Source organism: Macrobrachium nipponense, chromosome 28 (assembly GCF_015104395.2).
Source record: "Macrobrachium nipponense isolate FS-2020 chromosome 28, ASM1510439v2, whole genome shotgun sequence".
Taxonomy (NCBI): Eukaryota; Metazoa; Arthropoda; class Malacostraca; order Decapoda; family Palaemonidae; genus Macrobrachium; species Macrobrachium nipponense.
The window spans coordinates 22,648,633-22,674,324 of NC_087217.1; the positions used below are offsets into that span (position 1 = coordinate 22,648,633).

The window sequence follows — 25,692 nt, forward strand, 5'->3', positions numbered from 1 at the left end:
AGCATTTTACAGCACCATAACTTGACGTTCCATGAAGTACAGCTGTTGACAGCGCCAATGATAATAGGCAGCAGGTTGACACTGCTGTAACTTTATGCGACATCAGGTTATGGTGCTGTAAGCGCCAGCACCGCTAAAGCGCCGATAACGGCAAAACACGACCTACGGTGGACCTACTACTTGCTTTTACTCCTCTCACTTTCTTTCCTGCTGATTGTATGAAAAAGATAATCTGCAACGAAGATGAAAGGTGGTGAAGGTGAGCTAGTCAAAAGGTCTTTACCTACTGTCAGATCCTAAATCACAGGCCCCCATGTTCAGCTTAGTGCCTACTCTGGCCTTCCTTATGTAACTGTAAACATGACGACTATTAGGGTAATTGATTACATTCTGAAATTTTCTGTCCTACTATGTTCCTTTCCCATGCCTTTTTCAATTTACAATCTTATTTTATTAATTCTGTCTTAATTTCTACTTTCATCTCACTTGCATACTAATGTACAGAAACAAATAATTTTTTTTTACAGATAACCTTCTCACCAAGGTCTATTGTACTTACAAAAGAACAACCATTTGTAGCACAAAAACTAATATCATTATGAATTTGATTTACCAGACAATGTTCACTTGCTATGATGAAAAATTGTTTTAATACTGAACTCTCCTGAGTGCTACCGACACCTTAAGTTCACAACTACCACCCAGGATGAGTGAAATACTCTGGAAAAGTATCATAACCAGACACAAAATTACATTTCTGGTCTCAACAGGGTTCATTCAAAGGAAAAGAAGTTGGAGTTAGGTGGTGAAGAGACCAAGGGTAACAGATGAAAAGTATGAAAAGAAGGCTTGTAAACCTAACGTTGGTACCCTCTCTGAGGTGAGTGGTTGTGGACTTCTTTTATACAATAAAAGGAGGTTCACCACCACAAAGGTTATAAACAACCAAAAAGTACCTTAAAACTTATTATTTCTATATTTCAGTCTCTTAGAATACATGAAATTTTTATTATCATCTACCACATCAAGAGATAAACACTTAAAAAAAATTCATCAAAGAATTGATAGTTATCAGTAAAGATCTGATGCAGGCGTATCACACAATTTTGTTCAACTCATGACTTATAGTAGATTTGTGGCAACTTGCGAAAATAATAAACGAAAGACAAAATTCTGAAAATAAAGACAAAAGACAGCCCAAAAAAACAATCTTATACATACACACAATGTACGTAGCTTTACACAACGTAAGACGGTACTGCATCCACAATAGAGACAAATATAACAAATATAATACATCTGACGCTCAAAAGAGATATGAGCAAGTCTACTTGAATGTCAACATCAGGATAATAATATATTTAAAGGCAATATTCCAACTCTATGTTTTGCATTTTCCTCTTTCTTTTTAATCTCCATCTGATCCACTTTCAATGTCTTCCTCTTGTCTCTCCTCCAGTTCATTCTCTCTCTCTGAGGCCTTGGCATCATACTCTGCATCTTCCTGTAAGAATAATAAACACCATTTCAAGGTCAGTGTCAATATTTACAAGCACAGAGAAACAAATCAATGCTCTATGAATTTTTTTAAGCAATTTGCATTTTACAAAGGTATACTACATAGCCTTTATTTAGATAGGAGTATTTCTCATGCTTGCTGGAGTCAGTTGTTGAAACTTGTTAGCAAAGTAGTTAACTGGTAGAAGGTAGGTGAGGAAGGGGAGGGAACGCCAATCAAATGACATCAACAAGGACTTCTTCCTTCAGTACCAGGGACTACACAGGGTAGTTGAGGTGGGATTATGATCTGTCCCTAAAGTAATAAAAACAACTGACTTTTATTTAAGAGAATCATTCCTTCGGTGTCTCTAAACTAACTGGCAAATTGAATACCTACCTGGAAATGCCATGCTCCTGGTCATGATAGTAAACGAAGGAACAATGGCTCCTGTTACCTCCTATACAAGCTTAGCATACAGAATGCATGGCTCTAAGCCAGAATGAGATATATCTGAATGCTCACTCTGGGAAAACTTTGGACAAACAAGTGCTGCCTTAAAGATAGGGCAGCATAAGTCAGAAGGCAGCTAATACGAGTCAATCATAAACCAATAATTTCACATACACAGGTTTCCCAAAAACATACACATCATTTAAAAGTGGAGAGCAGGAGTCACATCAGTTAGCCAAAGCTCTAACCTAGGATGCTACACTGTGAAGTCTGCCTGTACTATGGCATGATTCATCCTGACTGCTTGCTTGTAGAGGAGGAAATAATAAAAGGGAGAGAGAACCAGCTGCTCACTCACTCAACCTCCAGCCTTATGCCATCAAAGTGCCTTTGGTGAGATACTTTTTTTGTTTGAGAGCTTGGAGACTACACAATCTGTTGAGCAGCCATATCAGTTCCAAGAATGGTCCAAGGATATGTGGCAATGTCCTTGGAGTAAAATATGATGCTGCCAGACACCTACTCTCATGTGTGAACTGGAAAATTCTCTGAACGACTGGGGAAGGGACAATACCCCTAGGGCTTTGTTAGCACTTACTCTGGCCTAAGAGGTCATGTTCATAATCTATCACAGCCTTGCACTGAGCACTATCTATCAGTGCTGCAGGCCTTCCACTGAGCACAAAATTATAGTATCTGGCTCCCTTGCCAACAAATACTTGGAGGGAGGGGGGAGGACAGATTCTGAAGTCTCTTATCAGAGACCAATGGTGTCCTGAGTTGCCATAAAATCAGGAATCCCAACCAAACTCTCCAACACACTACAATGAGACTACGACTAGCAGAATAAGTCTTGAAGGTTAGATCTTGATTTGAGGCCTCTCCTGAGGGCTCTTTGGTGGAGGCTGAGGCTAATGAGGTGGGCAAGACTGTTCAAAGCTCCTATGAACATGAAAAACTCCAGAGAAAAGAGGCCCATGCCCTTCAGTTGGAAGACTCATGGCAGAGTAATAGCTTCACTACAAGGAAGAGTAGCTTGCAGAGAGAGAGAGAGAGAGAGAGAGAGAGAGAGAGAGAGAGAGAGGAAGAAAGAGAGAGAGAGAGAGAGAGAGAAGAGAGAGAGAGAGAGAATTGGTGGTGCTAAGAAAAAAACTAATCCCCTTTGAAAAAAGGGCAAAATGAAACATTTTTAATAAATTTGTATTTTTCATAACTAACAAACATGAGATCTTTATGTCTGGGGGAATATCTCAAAGTGCGGCTATATTTGACAAAATGAACGTAATTGCATTATACAATCTACCAATAAAAGCTGGCACATTACATTGTTTCTCTTGGACAGTGTCTCTTAAGATAAATTCTCTTGTGGTTGGACACTTAAAATTAACATGGATGATGTTGCCAAGAATGGATGCACTTTACCACTACATGACTAAGGCAAGTTGGGAGGTGATGATACATGGCAATGTGAATGAGTGTTAAAAGATACAAGGGTGTACTCACAACAATATATGTAACACTCAAGGGCACTTTACATCTTAACCATCTCCTGTCATTGCTTACACTGTGCACCAGTTGTGACTGCTGCTATGCTAAAATGGATTGCTTACATAGCCATGCAGTACAGAACAGTTTTAACTTGCTCATCTATTCAATTATTCAGCACATAGAAAATTTTTGCAATCACTTTGAGGATTGTCTGTTAGGCATAAACAATATAGATCATATCATACTTCACCTTATTCCTGTTTCTCACATATAAAACTAAGCATACATCAACTTTTCTTACATGAGTATAAAAATGTAAATATATGAACTAGTTTTTTCACCACCTTACAAAGTACTTTAAACAAGTTCATCACACGACTGTCTGGACATCTGAACCTAGGTTAGATATTTACCATTTACAGGCATACTGATCACCAAAAAGTCTATTTAGCTATTCACTGTAACCACTTAAGTAGTAACTGTAGTAATACCTTTGCAAAATGAATTCTACATTTTTGGGAGAAGTATCATCATTGTAAACAATCATTGGAGGCAAAACTAAAAGACCATCACAAATATGTAAACAAGCTTCCACAAGTAAAAATAGAAAAAGCAGAACAGAAAAATCATTGTATATTTAAGATAAATAAATGAAATAGATATATAAAACATACATAGAATAAGGAATAAGGTTACAAAAAGTCATATGAAATAGTCAGGACACTCCTTTGCACACAAATCATATCAGTATACGTACTGTACTTCCAAATACACTTTCCCCCAAAAAATATTAATTCTGTTAATACCTTATATTCATCAGGAATAACTTGAAGGGCATTTCTCAAAGATATGCAATGCACAAGCTACCCAAAGTAGAAGACAAGCCAACCCTTTACAGTAGTTGTATAAGTTACATACACTCAATCACCTTGTATGATGTTCATTATTTTACGATTGCAGTATGCTTGTGTTCATGAAATAGAAAGGGCTCAAGGCCACTACTGAGCAGCGAGCACCAAGAAAAAGCCACTATACATACATATACTTTGTGCCTCTTCAGGGCTGCCTGAAAAGAACACCAGTTATTTGAATTCATGAATAATAATAAGACCTACTTTGTTTTCATCGGTCATCTCTGCTTCCTCTTCATTCGCCGAGTCATTGTCAGACTCTTCTCTCTCGGCTATTTCCATTTTGCCATCTTCATCACCACTATCTTCTCTTGCCTCTGCATCGCCATTCTTGTTGTGTTCCTTCTCTGCGTCCTTACTCCTTCCAGCCGCAAGATTTGCCTTGTCCCCATTTTCATTCATTATTTCACCTGTTAAGGATGAGTTCTGACTCTTGACATTGGGAAGGTACATAGACACCACATCTGAATAACAAAATATAAAACATTTAATAAAATATTCTTCAACATTACAACTCTGTGACAAACAGAATCTCTGAAGACTTCCACAGAGAGAGAGAGAGAAAAAAAAAAGTGCACACGAAAATAAAAACAACAAACAAAATGTGCATTTAAATAACAAACTAAGTACAAACTGAAAAGCAAACATAGAAAAAAACACCCAAAAAATAAGCAATAATACCACACGCTTAAGATGCACCCTGTTTTTGATATCCAGGAGTAAAGCTATCACTTTGCTGTTGGTTGCAGGTCTGATATATGCTCTAAAAAATCATGATATATGCAACCTGAACTGAACTGTGAAAAATTCTTGAATTAACAAAGTAAATTTATGAGCAAAACTAAAGCTAACAAAAGTAGTGAAGGCATGCAGTGGTTGGATGCAATAAATCCTCAAAAGTACTAATTCAGTAAACAAAGGGATCTGAACATGCAAGAATGATCACAAAAGGATGAACCACACATGAGCAAAATACAGCTCACAGACACATCCCAATTAATTAGCTGACATGCACTGAACATGTAACATGATGTACAACCCCATAAGTAAGAATACCATACAACAAATGTCACATCTCAAGGTATTCTAACATTAAATACTTAAGGCATAGGAAGCTTCCCTCTCCTTACCATTACAACAATTTTCTTGCCTTTCCACTATCACAATCAATTAGTAATTTAATAGCTGAATCTTGGGTCTTTTCAAGTTCTTTGATACCACAACAATAACATTCTTGGCACCTGACCATCTCCATCACCCACCATCTCACCTTACTAAAATTTAGGCATTTTCAAGCTTTCCAGGTTCCCCAAATGTTGAATGGAAAAGAAATGAAATCTTATAAAATACAAAATACATCTCTCTGAATAAATTGATTTGTGGCAGCACATTTCACATTTCTCTATTTGAAAAAATTGAATGCCACATTGCCAGGCACATTAACATTTGCTCAAATTTCCCACCATTCTGTGACTCACTTCTATACTCTTATATTTTGGACACCATAACATAAGATGGTGAGCAATGCAGTTGGGAGCCTATGGAGCACAATTCAATATTTTCAAAACCTAAAATGAACCTCATGTGTGTCACACCAGAGTTGTTAGGTATTCCTGTATGGAGCGTATGTTATGGAAAATGCCTTGATATTACCAAGTATCAAAAATTTCTTCAGTTAGGCTCAATTAACTCCTACATGCAAGATAGATACACTGGCCACAATCCTATCTGTGGCCTCCTACTAGCGATTACTACACTATGCTTGAAATTATTGTAAGGGGTGTTCTTACATGTACAGAATTGTAAGCAATTTTAAAACTGTTATTTACAGATAGCATACATTCTACCAAGACAATAATTATAACTCTTACAGAAATCTAATCATTTTGAAAATAATTTCAGTATGCAACAAAATTAAATATTTTAAATAAGAATACACTGAAAAAAAACTAAACAAGCAATATACAACAAACTTACAATTCACAGGTACTTCAAACAATGTAAACTGGAATTTAATCACTAAGGGTTCAAAGTAGCTGCTACAGACTGATTCCCAGGGAATTTGACCCCCTTCAGGAACAGCCAAAGAAGTACTATAGCAAACCTGGTGACCGGAAAGCTCTCGTTTTCCAGTCATCGGGTTATTTATGGTACAATTTTTCTTTTCATTGCTTTTTGTTTTTGGTTTTATGGATATGTTTCTTCGATCTATGTTTTAATTCTGTTTCTGTGGTTATTTTTGTTCTCCTCTTGATTTGTCTTGGTTTCAGTGACTTCTGTGATTCATTGAACTGTATCAACTTATTCCATTATGTTTTTTTTATTTCATAGTAGTGGTTTTATTGATGGGAACATACTTTTCAATTTCTGGAAATACTTATTTCATTTTTGTGTGTCACCTTCATTGAAATTGTATTACACTTTGCTATAGTAGATTCACACCACCTGTGCATCTGATGTCTAGGCCAGTCCCATATGACGCTCCTGATTGGCCGTTGATAAGTAAATCACAGGGCTGCAAACTCTCAGTCTCTCTTGAGAGTTCACTTAGGCAGGATGGCAGGATGTATGTTCCACCTCTCCTAAGGGATGCTTCTGAAAGACGTATCCCTCAGGAGAGGTGGAACATAGATCCTACCCATGTGAACTCTCAAGAGAGACTGAGAGTTTCCAGCCCTGTCACTGGCTTATCAACAGCCAATCAAGAGCGTCGTAAGGGACTGGCCTAAACATCAAATAGTACACGGTTGCTGTGAATCTACTATAGTGTATAATAGTATGGTTTGATGTTTGCCTCTATAGGTTAAAAATTGCTTAATGTGTTGAAACCACAACGTCCCTGTGCAATAAAGATGTTCACCACAGTACTTATGTGGCTGTTCCTGATAACGTTTAAAATATAAACTCAAACATAGGCCACTTATATCTTCTGTAAAAGAAGCAACTAGTTTACTCAATACTGAGTAGGGTTAGTGAAGCCATCTGTAAAATTAATGGATATATATATAGTACAAACCTATCATAAGGGCTACAACTCATTTTTGAGAATAAGGAAAATATTTATGTAGATCCAAGTCAAAATTCACTGGAATAAAATATAACATCATCATGTACAAAGCAGAGTAATAACCAAGTACGTAACAACTATATTTTCTGACCAATCAATCATATGTCTATGTATAAAAAAAAAAAAAAAGTTAAAGCCCATGAATCTCTAAATGCTGACAAAGGGGGCTTCATATTTTAAAGAACAAGTCCATGGTTAGAAAAATAGACTTGGTAAATATTCTTTAGCCAAATCTTTGTGTGGTTGAGTAACACTATGCAAAACTTATTTCTGACACATAACTTACTTATCTTTAATTAAATATGAATGGTAAGTTATCAAACTAATGAATTTGTATGAATAACTCCCTTGATACATTATTTGACTGGTAGACCACTACTGATCAATTACAATTCTGGTTTATAACAAGCACTGCAACAGATATTCCAGAGGGATGAAATCTGGTGAAATTCACAATCATCATCCTTTCACCTCATACAAAAACTTGTTCTCAAATTAATTACACTGAAAAGATACTTCCAGCCATCAACATGACATCCAACCTTTGCCCCTTGAAAAACCAATCGCATCAAAGGATGAAACAAAGCCATGAAAGACCCTAGAAATCCATTTTATGGTTTTCTGAGTTGCTATCCAAATTTGTTTTAACACATTGAAAAAAAAATTAAATAAATAAATGAATCCACAATGCACATAAAAATAAATCATACATTTATTACTAAAAGAAAAAAACATTTTGTTCTTACATCTCATGTATACACATGAAAAAATGTGGTACCTTATTATTGTAATTTGTCTGGCATCAATAACCTACGTTGATGTTGCGACACCAGTTTTAGTAACCATATATCAATCAATCGTTCAGGTGATTTCAGATCACTACACAGCTAAATAAGAGATATATAGTTAAAGAAGATAAAATAAAAGGCTACAAAGACCCCAAAAACTTTAAAAGTAGTATACTACAAAAACCTGTAAAATGTCAAAAGTTTACTCTACTGCCACCAATTCTATATCTGCAATATCTTTGCCACTTGTCATTCACAGCTAACGTAAACAAATGTTGATATTCTGCCCTTGATTATTATTATGATTTCATTTCTCCATTATCTGTATTAATATTATTATTATTATTATTATTATAAAATCAAACTAAGTAGATAAACTGGACTTATGAATTAACAATTTGAAATCTCACGTGGGTAGCTCAAAAGGTTTCTAAAACTTGATAGCTACACAAATTGTAATGCAGAATATTTTAATGAACTCTTTGCAATGAAGTTATGGCCAAGACTTGTCATTCTCTATTAGTTGATGATAGAAAACATACATTAAACTTGTCAACAAAACATTTCACATTTGTTACGTCAACAACCAACAGTTTACGCTCAAGAGTAGAAGGCAAAGCATCCATCACATTCAGTGAATGCCTGTTACTGATATTTCCTAAATCGGCTTTCAGAAATTCAGGCTGCCTTCACAATGCAGCATTATTGCACAAACATGAAAAACAGCAGCTTACACCCATTAGAGCCAACCACAACCTTCCAGAAAAAAAATGAACATGCAGCCTTTTCAAAGCAACAAAAAAAAAAAAAAAAAAAAAAAAAAAAAAAAAAAAAAAAAAAAAAAAAGCAATAGTATGACAAGACCTCCAAAAGATAATTTCCCTTACCCTGAAGAGCCGCAAGACCCTGATCAACCTCCTCCCACAATTTTTCTTGCTCTGGATCATCATCATGATCCTCCTCCTCCTCCTCTTCCTCTTCATAGTCGCCCTCACCTTCATAATCACCTTCCTCACCTTCTGAATTACCTTCTTCCCTTCTGCGGTAGCTTTTCCCTTCCGCACTCTCGTCACCAACTCCACTCTCACTTTTGGATTTCTTTTCAACAGCATCTGCATCCTCTTCTTCCTCCTATAGGGGGAGCAAAGTAAAGGTGTTTACACTCCAACGGTACCAATATCATACAAAAAAGGATAGAGTAACTTCTAGGCTAACTTCTCTATTTTTTACAGCAAACTAGATGAGCACCACTTATTAACAAACACCAACTAAAAAAAATTATAAAAATGAAATAATCAGGTTTCAATGATGCATGTAATAGCATATTTTGTTTTTTGCTTAAATTATCATGATTAGCCTTTTATGGAAAGGAATATCATGCTGAAAAACTTTTAATAAGCAAACAAACTTTAATACTGGCCCATTTATCCTAAAATAGCTTTCACTGTGTAGAATGAAATCTAGGTGCACAGAGCAAACTGTTCAAGCAAGGAAAAATTAATGCGTAAGCTCAGCCAACTCCTATATCAAAATGTTGATGTGCCCAAGAACATGACGAACATGGACTCGAGAGGGACAAGGTGCGCTCCTTTGAAGTTCTGATGATCATTCCATCAAAGGAGATCACTGAAGTCCAGCATCTAAAGTTGGTATCTTGATGGGTGATGAAAATGAGGTGCTTTCTACAGAAGACCAGCAGAAATAGGAAAGTGAAGGTGACCGTGAGGAACAAACTTCTCCAGGGACATCAAAGACCAATCAATACCTTCTAGAATTGGTAAAGGGTGAAATTATTGAGGGAGTTTGCCCTTAGTTCTCAGAAGACCACCCACTCCGCCCTGAGGGACAGACTAATTCTGTCACTATAATCAACTAACATGCACAAGTAGACCTTCCAAGGCGAGGGAGACAGGTCTGATGTCTCCACATTGAACTGGAGGCCCAGGGACCAACAGTGGCACAAAAGTACCTGAAGATGAACTGGCAAGTTATCCTTGAAGGGAGCCAGCACTAACCAATCACCTAGGTATGATAAAAAATGTAAACAAGACTGTGGACCCAGGAGAATAACTGAAGCAGATATCCCAGAACTGGAACAGCCTCATCACACAGGGTGGTAATTTCTGCAAAGCAGGTGGCAGGTGGATGACGATACAAAATTGTCCCTCCTGTCTTCAGAATCAAAAGATAGTGGAGTCAATTGAGGTTAATGGCTGGTCTCCATCTTCTGGTAGCCTTCAGAACAATGATGAGGTGACATAAGAGCTTCAGTGGCTGGCAAAGTTTCATTCACTGTCAAATAACTGTCCCTTCTAGGGACTGTAAGGGTAGGTGCCAAGGAAAATTAAAAAAACAGATTGGGGATCAGCATTGGGAAACAGAAAATGGCAACCAGCCTGTATATCCTCCAGAACCCCTGGGACAGCTTTAATCAACTTCTAGGTCTTCCAATTACCCTGGAGAAAGCACCCCAACGGGGGACTTGAATACCACCTTGCTATTAACACTAAGCAAACTAACATGGAATGAAAATATAACTTAGCAAAAGTAAAGTCAATTCATAAACACAGAAATTATTACAATGGCATGAAACATGGGCAGTGGGCTACACCCAGTAGCAAGACAGCATAGCAAAGTGCGAACACAAAAGTAAGCCATGAAAAAACATTATAAATGACACCAAAATGGAAATGCAAAGAAAATGTCAAATGAGAAGGCATTTGACAAAACCTCAGAGATGTTAAAATTCATGGAAAGAAGGACACAGCTGAAGAAGTGACTTCCAGTCATGATGGGGGAATTGGCTGAACATCTACAGACTTTTTCTCTACAGGAATGTTTTGTTTTGCGAACCTGGCTGCATTTTGCACAATGTAAGGCTACTTTTGGACAGATGGGTTCCATTAACATGTGATATAATAATATATGTTATAAGAAATATGAATAAATGTATGTTTAACTTACTGCTGGGGGAGGATGGGCATCCTGGTAGTGAGCAAGATGATCAAAAGATCGACAGTGTCGCTGGACACAGCGTGAGCCCAAGGACGTATCACCTCGAATGTACTTACAGCAGAGGCTACAGTAGTATGCTTCAACACGGGTTACATAGTCCATTCCTGAAAAGTAAACACTTATTTACCCTCACTATCTATACAAGCTGGATGATTATATTTTGTCTGTTGTGATTGGCATACTTGCAGCTGTTTCAAAAATAACAAAAGAAACCTAGCAATTATGCAACCAACAATTTATAGGCTTAAGTTCTGGATAAACAGTCATGACCTGGAATGCCAGCAATATTGATAAAGATTTAAAATAAAAAACATTCTGGCAGCACTGCTTCTGAACGAGTTTGCTGTACTATGTAAAACATGGGAAACTATCAGGTTTAACTTACAAAAGTTTCCATAATTAATTATCATACACTTGAAAGCTGTGACCATTAAGATGATAAATTCATGTTTCTAAAGTTATCAGGATGATATACTAATAGCTTTGTGATAACAGGAGGAAGTAACAAAAGAGAACAGTAACCATAAATACCCTCATGCTTATTCTACAAAGCAGGCTTAGACCGTCAAAACAGTGCACAAATCTGAGCATAAGGTTAAAGACTTAATTGCCTTAAGTTCACAGTGAGATGTTATTCAGCAACATTTGTACAAAATTCCAAAGTAAATTCCCGTGCACAAAAATGATATTGTTAGAATACAATAAAGTTTTGTACATACTTACCCGGCAGATATATACTTAGCTTATGTCTCTGACGTCCGACAGAAATTCGAATTTCGCGGCACACGCTGCAGGTAGGTCAGGTGATCTACCCCCCTGCCGCTGGGTGGCAGGAATAGGAACCGTTCCCGTTCTAGAACCAGATTTTCTCTTCCACCTGTCTCCTGAGGGGAGGCTGGGTGGGCCATTCATCGTATATATCTGCCGGGTAAGTATGTACAAAACTTTATTGTATTCTAACAATATCATTTTTGTACATGCAACTTCCCCGGCAGATATATACTTAGCTGATTGACACCCTTGGTGGTGGGTAAGAGACAACTATTTACTGAATAGACAGGTAAACAACATACGTTGTAGGTAATAAATAAATAAAACCTTGGTTCCTACTTGTTCAGGTGGAAGATTCCATGGCTAATGCCTAGGAATCTGCTTCGCCTCAAGAGCCTCAGCGAGGATGTGACCTATGGCTAAGAGTTCTTGTGGGTCTGTCGATGGGGTCTTATCCATTTACTCGACAGAGCCTCTTACATGACAATATGCCTATGCCTAGTGGCATAATTAAGGAGCACAACACCGATCCCGATCACCTGATCCTAACACGAGGGTTAGTGCTTAAGTTGAAAAGAGTTATCCCCAAACTCCTTTCAAACAACCCAAAGAAAAAACACGACGTTAACTAAAATTTAACTCACTAGTTAAGGATCAGTATCGGCTCCCTATCCCAGCAATGTATCCGCAGACACGTATCAACCAAGAGAGAAGGATCTCTCGTAGGTTATCTTGACATCCTTCGGATATGGGAAGTCAACACAGAGTTGCATCTCCCGTATGTGACAGCTAATATGTCCTTATGACATATTGTTAAGGAAAGAACAAGAATACAGAAAAGCTCGCACTTCATGCGCTTTTAATTCTCAGCTGTTTGAAGGAATCATCAATGCACTTGTCAAGTGCTTAGGAGATCACATTGTCTCAAAGAAGGCCAGGGCATTCTTTGATATAGATCTCTTCTGGGTGAAGCCTGGAGCCTGGCTAGCGCCTCGCGCCTGGCTGGAGCCTTGCGCCTGAATGGCGCCTAGAGCCTGGCTGGATGCTGAGGCTGCGCCTGGCTGGCGCCTGATTGGCTCCTCCCTCCTGGCTAGCGCCTCGAGCCTGGCTGGAGCCTTGCGTCTGGCTGGTGCCTTGCGCCTGGAGCTTGGCAGAAGACTTCATGATTACTGTCTATGAGTCTGCATGCCTCAAGAGTTTCAGCGAGGTAGGGACCTATGACTGACAAACCCTTCTGGATCATGTCAATGGGGGCTAGCCCGCTTACACGACAGAGCCTTCTCGGATCGTGCCAATGGGGGCTGACCCACTTACATGGCAGAGCCTTACCTGTATCATATCAATGGGGACTAGCCCTCTTACATGACAGAGCTTTAGGTTTCTCTTTACTGGAAGGAGCCTTGCGCCTGGATGGATCCTCAATCCTGACTGGAGCCTAGCCTTGAAGGAGCCTGGCACCTGGATGGCGCCTGGCTGGCTTCTAGAGCCTGGCTGGCTCCTAGAGCCTGGCTGGCTCCTAGAGCCTGGCTGGCGCCTCGCGCCTGGCTTGGCTCCTCCACACTTGCTGGAGCTTCGAGCTTGGAAGAGTCTCTAGGCTGTCTGGCGATGTCCACATCGGACACTCTTATATCTGTCCGATTTGTTCGCCTCTGGCGCATTTGCGCCAGGTTGGAGGCCCGCTCCTACTCAGTATCCGGCCATGACAGAGTTCCTTGGAACTGTCCGCCTCTGGCGTTTTTCGCCTGTATTGGCATTTGGCGCTTGGCTGGCGCTACATTGTCCGAGAGTCCTGAACAACCACATAGTTTATCAGGAGACTGGAGAAGGGTGGAAGAAATTCTTCCCCTTTGAGCTTTTGGCCCCTGGCAAGGGGAGGTGATTTTAGTCAGCTACACCCAGTAGACGACAGGATATCTAACACTACGAGAGAGAAGAGTCTTCCTCCGAGGAGGATCCTTCGTGAACACTTCTTTTGCTAACGAGATCTCTTCTTACATGTTGATGAGGTTCCTCGTTGCAGAATCTTCCCTATCCTTGCCCGAAGGAAGGGAAGGAGTCTGGAAGTCGAAGGAGACTCTGAGCTGAAATTGGGAGGAACCCTGATTTCTAGCTCTTATTGTATTCTTCTGAATACCTTCTGGGAAGCATTTTGAGCCCTCATCGCACCCCGAAGACTCTGTAGGCAAACGTTTAAACCATCTCTTCTTCTGTAGATGAAAATGTAAGTACCCTGCCTGGGCAACTAAACTTCTATCTGAAAGCGTTGCGTCAGGAATAGAGGGATTTAGTTCTTTTGCCAGACATACTATGCTGGCAAGAACCCATTGCCGAGTCTCCATTGAATCTGATGCGAGATTCCAATGCACAAAAAATTCACTTGTCTTCTTGGTCGTTTAGGGCTAAGAGAAACAAAGAATTCCTTCATAAACTTCCTCAAAGAAGTTTGATGAGGAGCAGTTCCATTTTGTCGGAACACAGAATCTGTGGCCACAAAAAAAAATTCCATTCGAAGTACATGATATCCTACTCTTGTCGTATTGCGGTATCGTATAGATCCCGAAGATCTTAATCCTCTGTTATCTCTAATTCCCCTTGTAGAGACAGAGTATAGCCTTTTACTGCGTTCTTTGATAGCAGATATATACATAGGTGATTCTTCCCTCTGAAAGTGAAGAAAAAACCTCGCTATGTGGTTCACAGAGGTATCGGAAGAGGACAGTTTCCTCATTCCATCTAGCACGATCTGCAGCAATTCTATGTCTTAGCCATGACTATTGTCATTTACCTTGAAAAATCCTCTCATTCATGTCCACTTCTGGTCAGTCTGCACGTGGAAAGACTCAGAGTGGAGAGGTTTTTCAGGTCTATTTATAATAGATTCTGATAGAATATCCAGATACTCTTGGAAAAGCCTTACGAAACATGCTGTGAGAAGAACGTGACTTCTGTGAATTCTTTTAAGGTTATGTGCCAGAACATCTGTGCCCTTATGGTACCCGACATCCTTCACGTGTTAATTCCGTTCTTAGTAGGAAAAAACTTTTATATACGTAGTATAGTCCATTCAGGGAAACAACTTCTGCCACTAAGAGAATGTTTCCCATCCGACTCACCCATCTTCTCTTGAGCAATTTCCGATTCTAAAAAGGTTGTGTGCGTTTCTCGAAAGGATGAGAGAATTATATTATTTCGTGCTCTGCCGTATTAGACTCCTTTATAATACTGTCACATTGTGGTAAACAGCATTAATCTAGGAAACCTTTGTAAGGATACTAGGAATTCTGTAGTTAACCTCGGTATGCGCATAAGACTTGACCATACCGTAGTCTTAAAAGTGAATTCTCTTCTACTACATTCATCTTCTCACTAAGCATGTACTCTAATAAGCCATGCTTTCGTAAGCATGAGAGCATCATATAATATAGAGTTCCGCTGCGTTAGAATCCTTTAATAATGTTACCTACGGTAAACAGCATTGAAAGGTTGTAATATCTTTCTTATTGAAAGCTTCTTAGCAAAAGGCAGACAATATTTTATTTATGTTTGCTTAACTATCCCCTCAATCCGAGGCTAAAACCGCGATTGTAGGGGAGAGACACGGTTAGTTATTCCATCCCGCAGGAGAGAGACATGTAACCAACCACTCATGACCGACACCTACATTTTACTGCGTTGGTCTCTGACTCTAAGGCGCGATAGCAGTCTCCGTTAGCCGTCTGGCCTTACTCTTCCAGAGTTGTCAGCTACTCCATTAAATAAAGGAATCTTATAAAATTATTATCGAACTTCAGGAAGTTCTTATTAATGCATATTTAAGCGAAACAAGACTTCGATAAATCTAGAAGCTAAGTAGGTGTTGTCTTAACAATCCCTTTAAGCGTAGTCCTTCCTATGAAATTCCTGGAAGGATACTGATAATTGAGTTGCTCTACAAAGAAGTAACTACGTATGTGTGATTTGCCGTATCGTATTCTCATACAGCAGATACTCTACTACCTTCTTTCCCTGCCGAGGCAGATAAAGGAAAATTTTTTACTGTCTTCGTTCTTTTCGTTAATAGAATGATAGAAAGAGTATATATATCTCCTTAAGGAAGGAAGTTAATCCAGGAACTCTTTAAATCTTCGTGATTTCCTCATAAATCGCGGAAGAGACAGAATTCCTGTTCGTCTGTAGGGTTTACGGAAGGAAGTAGATATTTCCTATCCGCCATCATACCCAAACGTCGATGAGATTCTTATAAGAAAAACTCCCAAAGCGCTTGCCTCTTCATAACGAGGGAAGAGCATGAATGAAGGAGTGTGTCCGCATTACTCAAAGAGGAGCCTCGCGACTGACCTCTCTCTCTTAAGAAGATTTGGAATATTCTGGCGCCTGGCTCCTTGCGCCTAGCGCCTGGATAGTTCCGCGCGCCTGGAATGTTCCGCACGCTAGAAAGGAGACTCGCTCCTGGAACGTTCGCTTGTGTGGAAGGTCCCGTGCGCCCTGATAGTTCCGAGCGCCTACTAGACCCCTTTTAGAAAGAGCCTCTTGCCCGGAAACGTTCAATGGAAGGATCGTTCTGATTGCCACTGTACTATAAGGCTCCTTGCTCTAGCCGTCTGTTTTTCTGTTGCAATTTGCGCCAGGCTGGCGCTTCGTCTCTTTGAAGGCGCCTTGCGCCAAGAAAAATTTTCTAGAACGCGGCTCGCGCTCAGTTGCTAGAACGCGGCTCGCGTTTGGTTGTAGGAACGCGGCTCGCGCTAGTCTGTTTTCTGGAACGCGGCTCGCTGCTGGCTGTTGGAACGTGGCTCACGCTAGCTTGCTGGAACGCGGCTTCCTAAGTTCCTGGCTGGCTCTTGCTCAGTGTTCTCTTAGTTTTCAGAGAACGCGCTAGATCATCAAAACATATACATTCTTCGTCTTTTCGGATGTAAGATGAAGAGACGCACTTTTTTAAGGATGCCTTTTCAATGGCTATCCTTGGCAGTCTGGGACGCTCTACAGAACCTGCCGAGGGGACGCCTGACCGGTGGGGATTCTCTGAAACCCCCTTACGGCTTTCGACATTCCTTCTCCCCTGGGCTTGGGAGCTTGAAAGAGGTCTAGGCCTGGGAGCGAGACAGAGCCGATCAGACGCACCCTCCACTGCAATGGGGAACACTAGTAATCACTTCTTACCTTTCAATAGCTCGCATTTTGAGCCACAATCCTTGTCTTCAAATTGCAATTATGAATTTGAAGTTTCTGCGAAGTAAGAAGGTGATGAGGATGCAACACTACTAGTACTGTTAATACTCTAATTGCTCGTTAGTACGAGTTTCTAAAAAACTTTTAAAAGAAACGTATCTAGTTACATGCTTTACTGACTCCCTAAAGTAGGAAGTCAGTATATTTCCTCAATCAATTCTAACACTTATTACACATATTAATGAATAAATATTAATATTTCCCTTTCTTGCAAACTATGTGAGTGTCTACCGAAAATTTCGGTAGTTACACGTCATATATTCTTCGAAATTTTCGAAGCCAAATTCATTAAAAAGTTAATAAAAGCGTATGCCGAACCAAAGACCCAGTACTTCCCTGCAAAAGACAGCCCAGAAGATCGATGGCGATGAAAAACGAAAATCAAGTCAGGAGGTAGCAACAACATATGTTGACACTACCGCGACAGAGAAAATCTGGTTCTAGAACGGGAACGGTTCCTATTCCTGCCACCCAGCGGCAGGGGGGTAGATCACCTGACCTACCTGCAGCGTGTGCCGCGAAATTCGAATTTCTGTCGGACGTCAGAGACATAAGCTAAGTATATATCTGCCGGGGAAGTTGCATGTACAAAATAATGCATCAATAACTGACCACCTGAAAGCAGCTTAACCAAACCATACCATCATGATACAGACATATATCATCTATTTCTTTTTATGAGATGCAGTCATTGGAGCACAACAAAGTTTAAGTTGGACACCTGGGGATCAAATGGATACTACAAGGCAGCTTACATACTACATGTATTACACCACAGAGAGAGAGAGAGAGAGAGAGAGAGAGAGAGAGAGAGAGAGAGAGAGAGAGAGAGAGAGAGAGAGAGAGAGAGAGAGAGAGACATACCAACAGGCTCAGTCTCATCATCATCCTCTTCAAGATTATCCTTTTCCCAGTCGGCATCAATGGATATTTCATCGTTATCGCGTCCCATTCCACACTTTCTCCCCTTCGATGATTTCTTCCTCATGCTTCCTTCTTCGGCTGCTTCCACCTCATCTAAGCCTTCGGTGATCTCCTCATGCTCAGACCCGACTTCCTCATCTGTCCGATTGCAAATGGTTATTTGTCATGAGTTGTAAAGTATACCATTACATACAAGAAAAAATATATAGTGAAAATTACAAAATATTCTATTTCTGTTCGCTTTTAAAATATAACTTAGATTTATTATAAAAAAATAAATAAAACAATTTCTTATAACTATATATATAGGGAAGACTAGGTTATCAATTTCTTTTTAATAAATAGTTTCAACAACTGCAGATTCTTTGCACCTGATATCACAAGCAGAAACAAACACCTATGTTCATTTGCATACATGATTTTGTATCAATTTTAGACTAGCACTCAGACTTGCTATCTAGAGGACATTATACATATACTTAAATCCCTATACAAAGCTTGGTTATTTGTCATGAGTTGTAAAGTATACCATTACATACAAGAAAAAATATATAGTGAAAATTACAAAATTATTCTTTATTCTGTTCGCTTTTTAAAATATAAAACTAGATTTATTATAAAAAAATAAATAAAACAATTTCTTATAACTATATATATAGGGAAGACTAGGTTATCAATTTCTTTTTAATAAATAGTTTCAACAACTGCAGATTCTTTGCACCTGATATCACAAGCAGAAACAAACACCTATGTTCATTTGCATACATGATTTTGTATCAATTTCAGACTAGCACTCAGACTTGCTATCTAGAGGACATTATACATATACTTAAATCCCTATACAAAGCTTGACATTTAGATGTTTGAATTTTATGAGACATTTACGTGACTTTAACTCCTGCAATACAAGAAATCAATCCCATTGGTCCTCCAACATTGGTACTATTATCATCAATACTTAAATTTCTTCTTTTTCTTAAAGAAGGAGACCTTATATCTTATTAATAAAACTTTATTACCTCGGTAATGGAAGGAAGAAGGAGTCAGAATATACTGTTGCTGATAACTAGATCTACCAACTAGTATTACCATTTTACATATCACTCAGAATCAGAACCAGTCCCATTTCTGGGCACAAATAGGGGTGGCCTGAATGAGAGGTACTTCTAGTTCTAGTGCTAATCAGTGAATAAGGAACACCATAGGCTTATCCTCCAAGGATAAGCATTGTTCATGCTTAACATTAATGGTTAAATTACTAATTATATATATACTGCACATGTATCAGTGTATGTACGTAGCTAATTTGTCTATACTTTCTTATAATCTTCTCTCCTTTTCACAGGTTCTTGGTCAAAAAAGTTTTGTTGGTTCCATACTGATGTTTGTAAAATTTTAATAACATACTGACCATTTAAAATACTGGGCTATTCACAAAAACTCCAGCCAAGCTGTAAAGCATACAGTAAAGATATTTCATACACCAACTAACTGTGTAAGACACAATCAGTCTAATGACTCAAAACTTCTCACAAAAAAAGAAATAACAATAAAATTACGTACCATCTTCACCAACAGAGTCGAGAGTCATGAAATTGGCAAGATCTAGAACGTCGTCATCATCTTCCTGATCCTGTTCATCACTTCGACCCTCACCACCATTATTATCGATTTTGGCTGTTCTGACCTGCAAAAGAAGTCAAATTAGCTATGACAAACTCAAACATTTACCATTATTAATACAAGGAAGTTTAACTATATGAACGACTCATATTTCTAGAATCTCTTATGACTGGGCATTAGATTTTGTTCTTCCAAATTGCAAGGTGAAAAACGGAGGAAGGTAAAGTCAAAGAATTCACACAACAGTACTTGGGAAGAAAGATCAGAGTGGGAAGAAAAAAACTGAAAGGAACAACAAAATGATGCAACTATACTCTGTTTTTTTCCATCTGTCCATCGGCCTGTGGTGGTCGCGCATGGTAACACTGCATCCCGGTCTTTAAATAGTTACGCTATGTGTAAGTTTTAGGTAAATAAAAGGATATCTGGGTGTACATTTGCTACTGGAAAGCGTGCTAATAATTTACTGTATGCGATTACACCGTTAACATTCGAAATAGGATATTATTTAAAGGCTGGGACGCAGTGCTACCATGCCCAAACACCACAGGCGGATGGACAGATGGAAAAAAACAGAGTATAGATGCTTACATTGCACCTTACCGAGCACACTGAGTATACTTCCTTCATAATTCTTTGACTCACTGGTCTGGTTAAACTACTACTTATAATAATATTATTACCTGTTAGAGCACACTTCCTGATTATAGTACAAAATTCTGTAACCTTCATTAAAAAAAATAATTTCATACATTCAACTTCCCTCTCAGATATATACTTAGCTATAGACTCCGTCGTCCCCGACAGAAATTCAAATTTCGCGGCACACACTACAGGTAGGTCAGGTGATCCCGCCGCCTGCCGCTGAGTGGCAGGAATAGGAACTATTACCGTTTTAAGCCAGATTTTCTCTGTCGCGGATACTAGTAACATCGTTTGCTAGTTCCTCCTAACTTGATTTTCGAATTTCATTACGCCGTTGATCTTTTGGACTGCTATTTGGTGACGTATTGGATCTTTGGTTTGGCATACGCTATTGTGGACTGTTTTTTGGATTTGGATTTGGAATTTCTCATAATGTCTGACGTTTTGATTTCGTTCAGAGTGTGTGTGAAAGAGAATTGTTTTGTGAGACTACCAAAAGCTTCGGTGGATCCTCACACCACTTGTAAAAATTGTAGAGGGAATGTATGCTCGCAATTGAATACATGTGATGAGTGCAAGGATTTGAATGAGGAGGAATGGAAGTTGCTTGATTCCTACTTAAGAAAGTTGGAGAGAGATAGGGCTAGAAAAGCCTCTTCCAAAAGTGTAAGTAGGTCGGTCTCTAACGAGCCAGTTAGCGGACTATTGCCTATTGCTAACCCTATTGTTTCCTCCCATACAGCTTTACCTTCCCGATTATCTGACTCGGCAAGCTCAACATCTGAAATTGCGAGTCTGAAAGCTTCGCTTAAGCATATGGAACAAAAAATTAAGGAACTGGAAGGTAAGTGCAGTGAAAGTGTTCCCAGTGAAGTGGAGGGTGCGTCTGATCGGCTCTGTCTTGCTCCCAGGCCTAGACCTCTTTCAAGCTCCCAAGCCCAGTGGAGAAGAAATGTCGAAAGCTGCAGGGAGGTTTCAGAGAATTCCCACCGGTCAGGCGTCCCCTCGGCAGATCCCGTAGTTACGTCCCGGACTGCCAAGGATAGTCGTTGGAAAGACGTCCTTAAACAGTGTTTTTCTTCGTCTGATTCCTCATCGAAAAAAGGATGGAGTTCAGATAGATTGTCGAGACCTTCGAAGAGATCTTGGAAGTCTCCTTCATTTTATTCAAGCCCTGAAGAATTTCCGGAAGAATATCCTCCGGAAAAGAGAAGGAAGGAGGTGTATTCAAAAGCTCCTTCTCCTGCATCGGAAATTGGAAAGAGAGATGTAGCTACGAAGATGTTGGAGGATATGCAAAAACAGATATCTTCGCTGGTAGGAGTTCTTAAATCTGATCCTCCTAGGAGGAAGGATAGATTTCTCCCGATCAAAAGATCCCGTCCTTTAGAACTCTCTGAGAGCTCGGACGAGGCGCCTGCCAGAAGCCTGGCGCCAGCCAGACATCGGGCTACTGTCAAGCGCAAAACGCCGTCAAGGCGAGATGATATATATAGGTATATACCTGAATCTCCTACTAGAAGGAAAGCACATGAGACGTCCGAATCGAGGCGTAAATTTGGAACTCCCAAAATCGGACGAACTCCTGAAATGAGGCGCAAAGCGCCTGAAGCGCCTGAAGTGAGGCTCAAAGTGACTGAAGATCCTGGAACTCTTGTAGCGAGGCGAAAAGCGCCTGGAGCGCCTGAGATGAGGCGTAAAACTCCTCAAGTAATGGAAATGAGGCGCAAGGCGCCTGAAAAGCCTGAAGCGGCTGAAAGGAGACATTTAACTCCTAGAGAGCCTAGAGCGCCTGAAAGGAAACGTAGAGTGCCTGGAGAGCCTGAAGCGCCTGAAATGAGGCGCAAAGCGCCTGGAGAGCCTAAGGCGCCTCAAAGGAAAAGCAAAGCGCCTAGAGAGCCTGAAGCGCCTGAAAGGAGAAGCAAAGCGCCTAAAGAGCCTGAGGCGCCTGAAACGAGGCGCAATGCACCTGAAGAGCCTGAAGCGCCCGAATGGAGGCGCAAGGCGCCTGGAGAGCCTGAAGCTTCTGAAACAAGACGCAAAGCGCCTAGAGCATCTGAAGGCAGGCGCAAGGATTTATACAATCCAGGATACAATTCGGACGAGTTATCGGAGTTTGAAGCGGACTTGGAGGCTCCTCTTTGGGATTTTTCTCGATCAATTTTCCCCTGACAGGGTCTCTAGGTGTCGCACAGGCGATCGTAGCCCCTGTCGGGAAGGAATTGATCATGAAAAAAGGGAAAAACATTTAAGGACTTCTCCTGGTAGGGACGAAAGGTGTCGCACAGGCGACCGTCGTCCTTGTCAGGAAGGCCTTAGGGTAAAAGAACATCGGCCTTCTCCTGGCAGGGACTCAAGGTGCCGCACAGGCGGCCGTAGCCCTTGTCAGGTTGCAGTCGGTGTTGCTACAAGCCCTTTACATTCCCGAGAGAAGAGTCCTCCGGTCGCACACTCTTCTCCGAATAAAACTCAACCAGAATTGGAGGATGTCTCGGACTCTGAAGAAAACAAGGGGGCAGGTCTTACAGATTATAAGACATTAACAGCCCTCTTGTTAAAAGAATTTGGAGAGTCTCTGAGTCCTGCTGCCCCTCCTTCTCCTCGGTCTTTATTTTCGAGTACGAAGGCTGCGAAGTCTTCCTCTATCTTGAAGATGCAACCGACCATATCAATGAAGAGGGCTTTGCAGTCGGTCGGAAATTGCCAAGGAGGAGGTGGGGAAGACTGTGTTTACCTGTCCCCCTTCCAGGCTATCAGGAAAGAGAGGGATTTGGTATAGCACAGGAGAGTCTACGGGACTTTCTCTTCCCTCATCTGCTGAAGCGGACTTCTCGACCTTGGTGAATTCGGCAAGGAGACATGCACTTCCATCGGCCAAAACAAGCTGGACAATGTCAGAAATGGACCATCTCCTCAAGGGAATATTCCATGTCTTGGAAGTTTTTAACTTCCTAGATTGGTCCCTTGGGGCTTTGGCCAAGAAGACGCAAGACCCTCAGTTTTTGGAGCCAGAAGTCTTGCATAGTGTTTTGGCATGTATGGATAAGGCAGTGCAGGATGGATCGGCTGAAGTGGCATCCTTGTTCGGGACAGGAGTATTAAAGAAGAGGTCTGTCTTTGGTTCATTTCTTACCAAAGCAGTATCTCCAGTACAGAGGGCTTCTCTTTTATACGCCCCTCTGTCTAAACAGCTGTTTCCTTCTCAGTTGGTAAAGGACATTTCCCATACACTTACTGAGAAGGCAACACAGGATGTGCTGGTACACTCTGCTAAGAAGCCTAGACCAGCTGCTTCTGTCTCGAAGAGGGAGCCAAGACCTGCCCAACAGCCCTTTCGAGGTAGAACTTTTAGCCGCGCCCCAAGGAAGAGAGGAGGAGAGAAAAGAGGAAGATCTTCCATCAGAGTTCCTAGGAAGAACGCTAAATGAGGTTCCAGTCCTCCAAGCACCAGTAGGGACCAGACTTCTGGCATTCTCGGAAGCATGGACTTCAATGAAAGCAGATTCTTGGTCCCTGCAAGTTCTAAGGAAAGGATACCTCATCCCCTTCAAGAACAGACCTCCATTGACGACGACACCGAGGGAGCTGTCAGCAAGATACAAAGACCCTGTAAAGAGAGAGATCCTTCTTGGGTTGGTGCAGCAAATGTTGGAGAAGGAGGCCATCGAGATAGTACAGGATCCACACTCCCGAGGTTTTTACAATCGCCTATTTTTGGTGCCGAAAGCCTCGGGGGGGTGGAGGCCGGTCCTGGACGTGAGTGCATTGAATCGCTTCGTGGAGAAAACAAAGTTCTCCATGGAGACATCCAACTCGGTTCTCTCTGCTCTCCGTCCGGGAGATTGGATGGTTTCCCTCGACCTGCAAGATGCGTACTTTCACGTCCCCCTGCATCATTCGTCGAAGAAATATCTTCGATTCATGGTGCAGGGAAGGATTTATCATTCAGGGCTTTGTGTTTCGGCCTCTCGACGGCTCCTCAGGTGTTTACAGCGTTGATGAGGAACGTAGCAAGATGGCTACATCTGAAGGGGGTGAGGATATCTCTTTACTTAGACGACTGGCTTATAAGAGCGCAGACAAAACAAAAGTGCTTGGAGGACTTGGAGATAGCTCTTCAATTGACCAGATCTCTCGGATTGCTCGTAAACCTCAAGAAGTCTCACACAATCCCGTCAGACTATCGTCTATCTGGGGATTCGGATGGATTCTCGGGGTTTTCGAGCGTATCCATCCCAGGAAAGAATCTCGAAAGGGTTGGAAAACATCTCGGTCTTCCTAGAGAAGGGAATGGCTCAGTCTTCTGGGCACCCTTTCCTCGCTGGAGCAGTTCATCTCTCTAGGGAGGCTGAATATGAGACCCTTGCAGTTCCATCTAAGAAGGAGTTGGAACAGAAGAAAGGGAGATCTATTGGATACCTTTCCCATAGGAGAGAGTATCAAAAACCACTTACGATGGTGGTTAGAACCACTGAGAAGAAACGAAGGAGTGTCCTTGTCCCTTCAGAACCCTCACCTAGTGTTGTTCTCAGACGCTTCGGACACGGGGTGAGGAGCAACACTAGGGACGAAGGAAGTGTCAGGCAGTTAGACAGAAGAACAGAAGGCCTGGCACATAAATGCAAAGGAACTCTTAGCAGTGCACTTGGCACTGCAGTTTTTCGAGAACGAAGTCAGAGGCGTGGTGGTCCAAGTCAACTCGGACAACACCACGGCTCTGGCTTATATAAAAAAACAAGGGGGGACACACTCTTTCTCCCTTTACCAACTAGCAAGGGATCTGTTGATATGGACAGAAGAAAGAGGGATTCGACTCCTGACGAGGTTCGTTCAAGGAGGAAAGAACATAAGAGCAGACAGATTGAGCAGGAAAAACCAGGTCCTTCCAACAGAGTGGACCCTTCATTCACAAGTCTGCCAGCAACTATGGTCTCTTTGGGGGAAGCCTCAAGTGGACCTGTTTGCAACATTCCTATCCAGAAGGATGGAGAACTTTTGTTCGTTGGGGGACGATCCCAGGGCCCTATCCATAGATGCCATGCTCATGGATTGGAAGGACATAGACGCTTATGTGTTTCCCCCATTCAAGATGCTGGGGGAAGTAATGAGAAAGTTCGTGTCCTCGGAGGGAATGAGGATGACATTGATCGCTCCTTATTGGCCTGCAAGAGAATGGTTCACAGAGGTACAGGAATGGATAGTGGACTTCCCCAGATCTCTTCCCGAAAGGACAGATCTGCTCAAGCAACCCCACTTCGAGAGGTATCACAAGAATATCCA

At 41.0% G+C, this 25,692-nt stretch overlaps 1 protein-coding gene across 3 annotated transcripts in view; it reads right to left on the reverse strand.

Moving 5' to 3' along the window:
- Positions 1-952: 952 nt before the first annotated feature.
- Positions 953-25,692, reverse strand: part of LOC135201591 (sarcoplasmic reticulum histidine-rich calcium-binding protein-like) — a 50,677-nt gene continuing 25,937 nt past the window's right edge. For 2 of the 3 annotated variants that reach the window (XM_064230621.1, XM_064230623.1), the window contains 6 exons: positions 19,708-19,831; positions 18,085-18,282; positions 11,170-11,324; positions 9,093-9,336; positions 4,555-4,814; positions 953-1,504 (listed from right to left, as the gene is read on the reverse strand). In XM_064230621.1, the coding sequence (XP_064086691.1) occupies positions 1,409-1,504; positions 4,555-4,814; positions 9,093-9,336; positions 11,170-11,324; positions 18,085-18,282; positions 19,708-19,831 (1,077 nt within the window). In that variant the 3' untranslated portion in view covers positions 953-1,408. The remainder of the gene's footprint in view (positions 1,505-4,554; positions 4,815-9,092; positions 9,337-11,169; positions 11,325-18,084; positions 18,283-19,707; positions 19,832-25,692) is intronic. The other variant, XM_064230622.1, reaches the window with a different exon arrangement.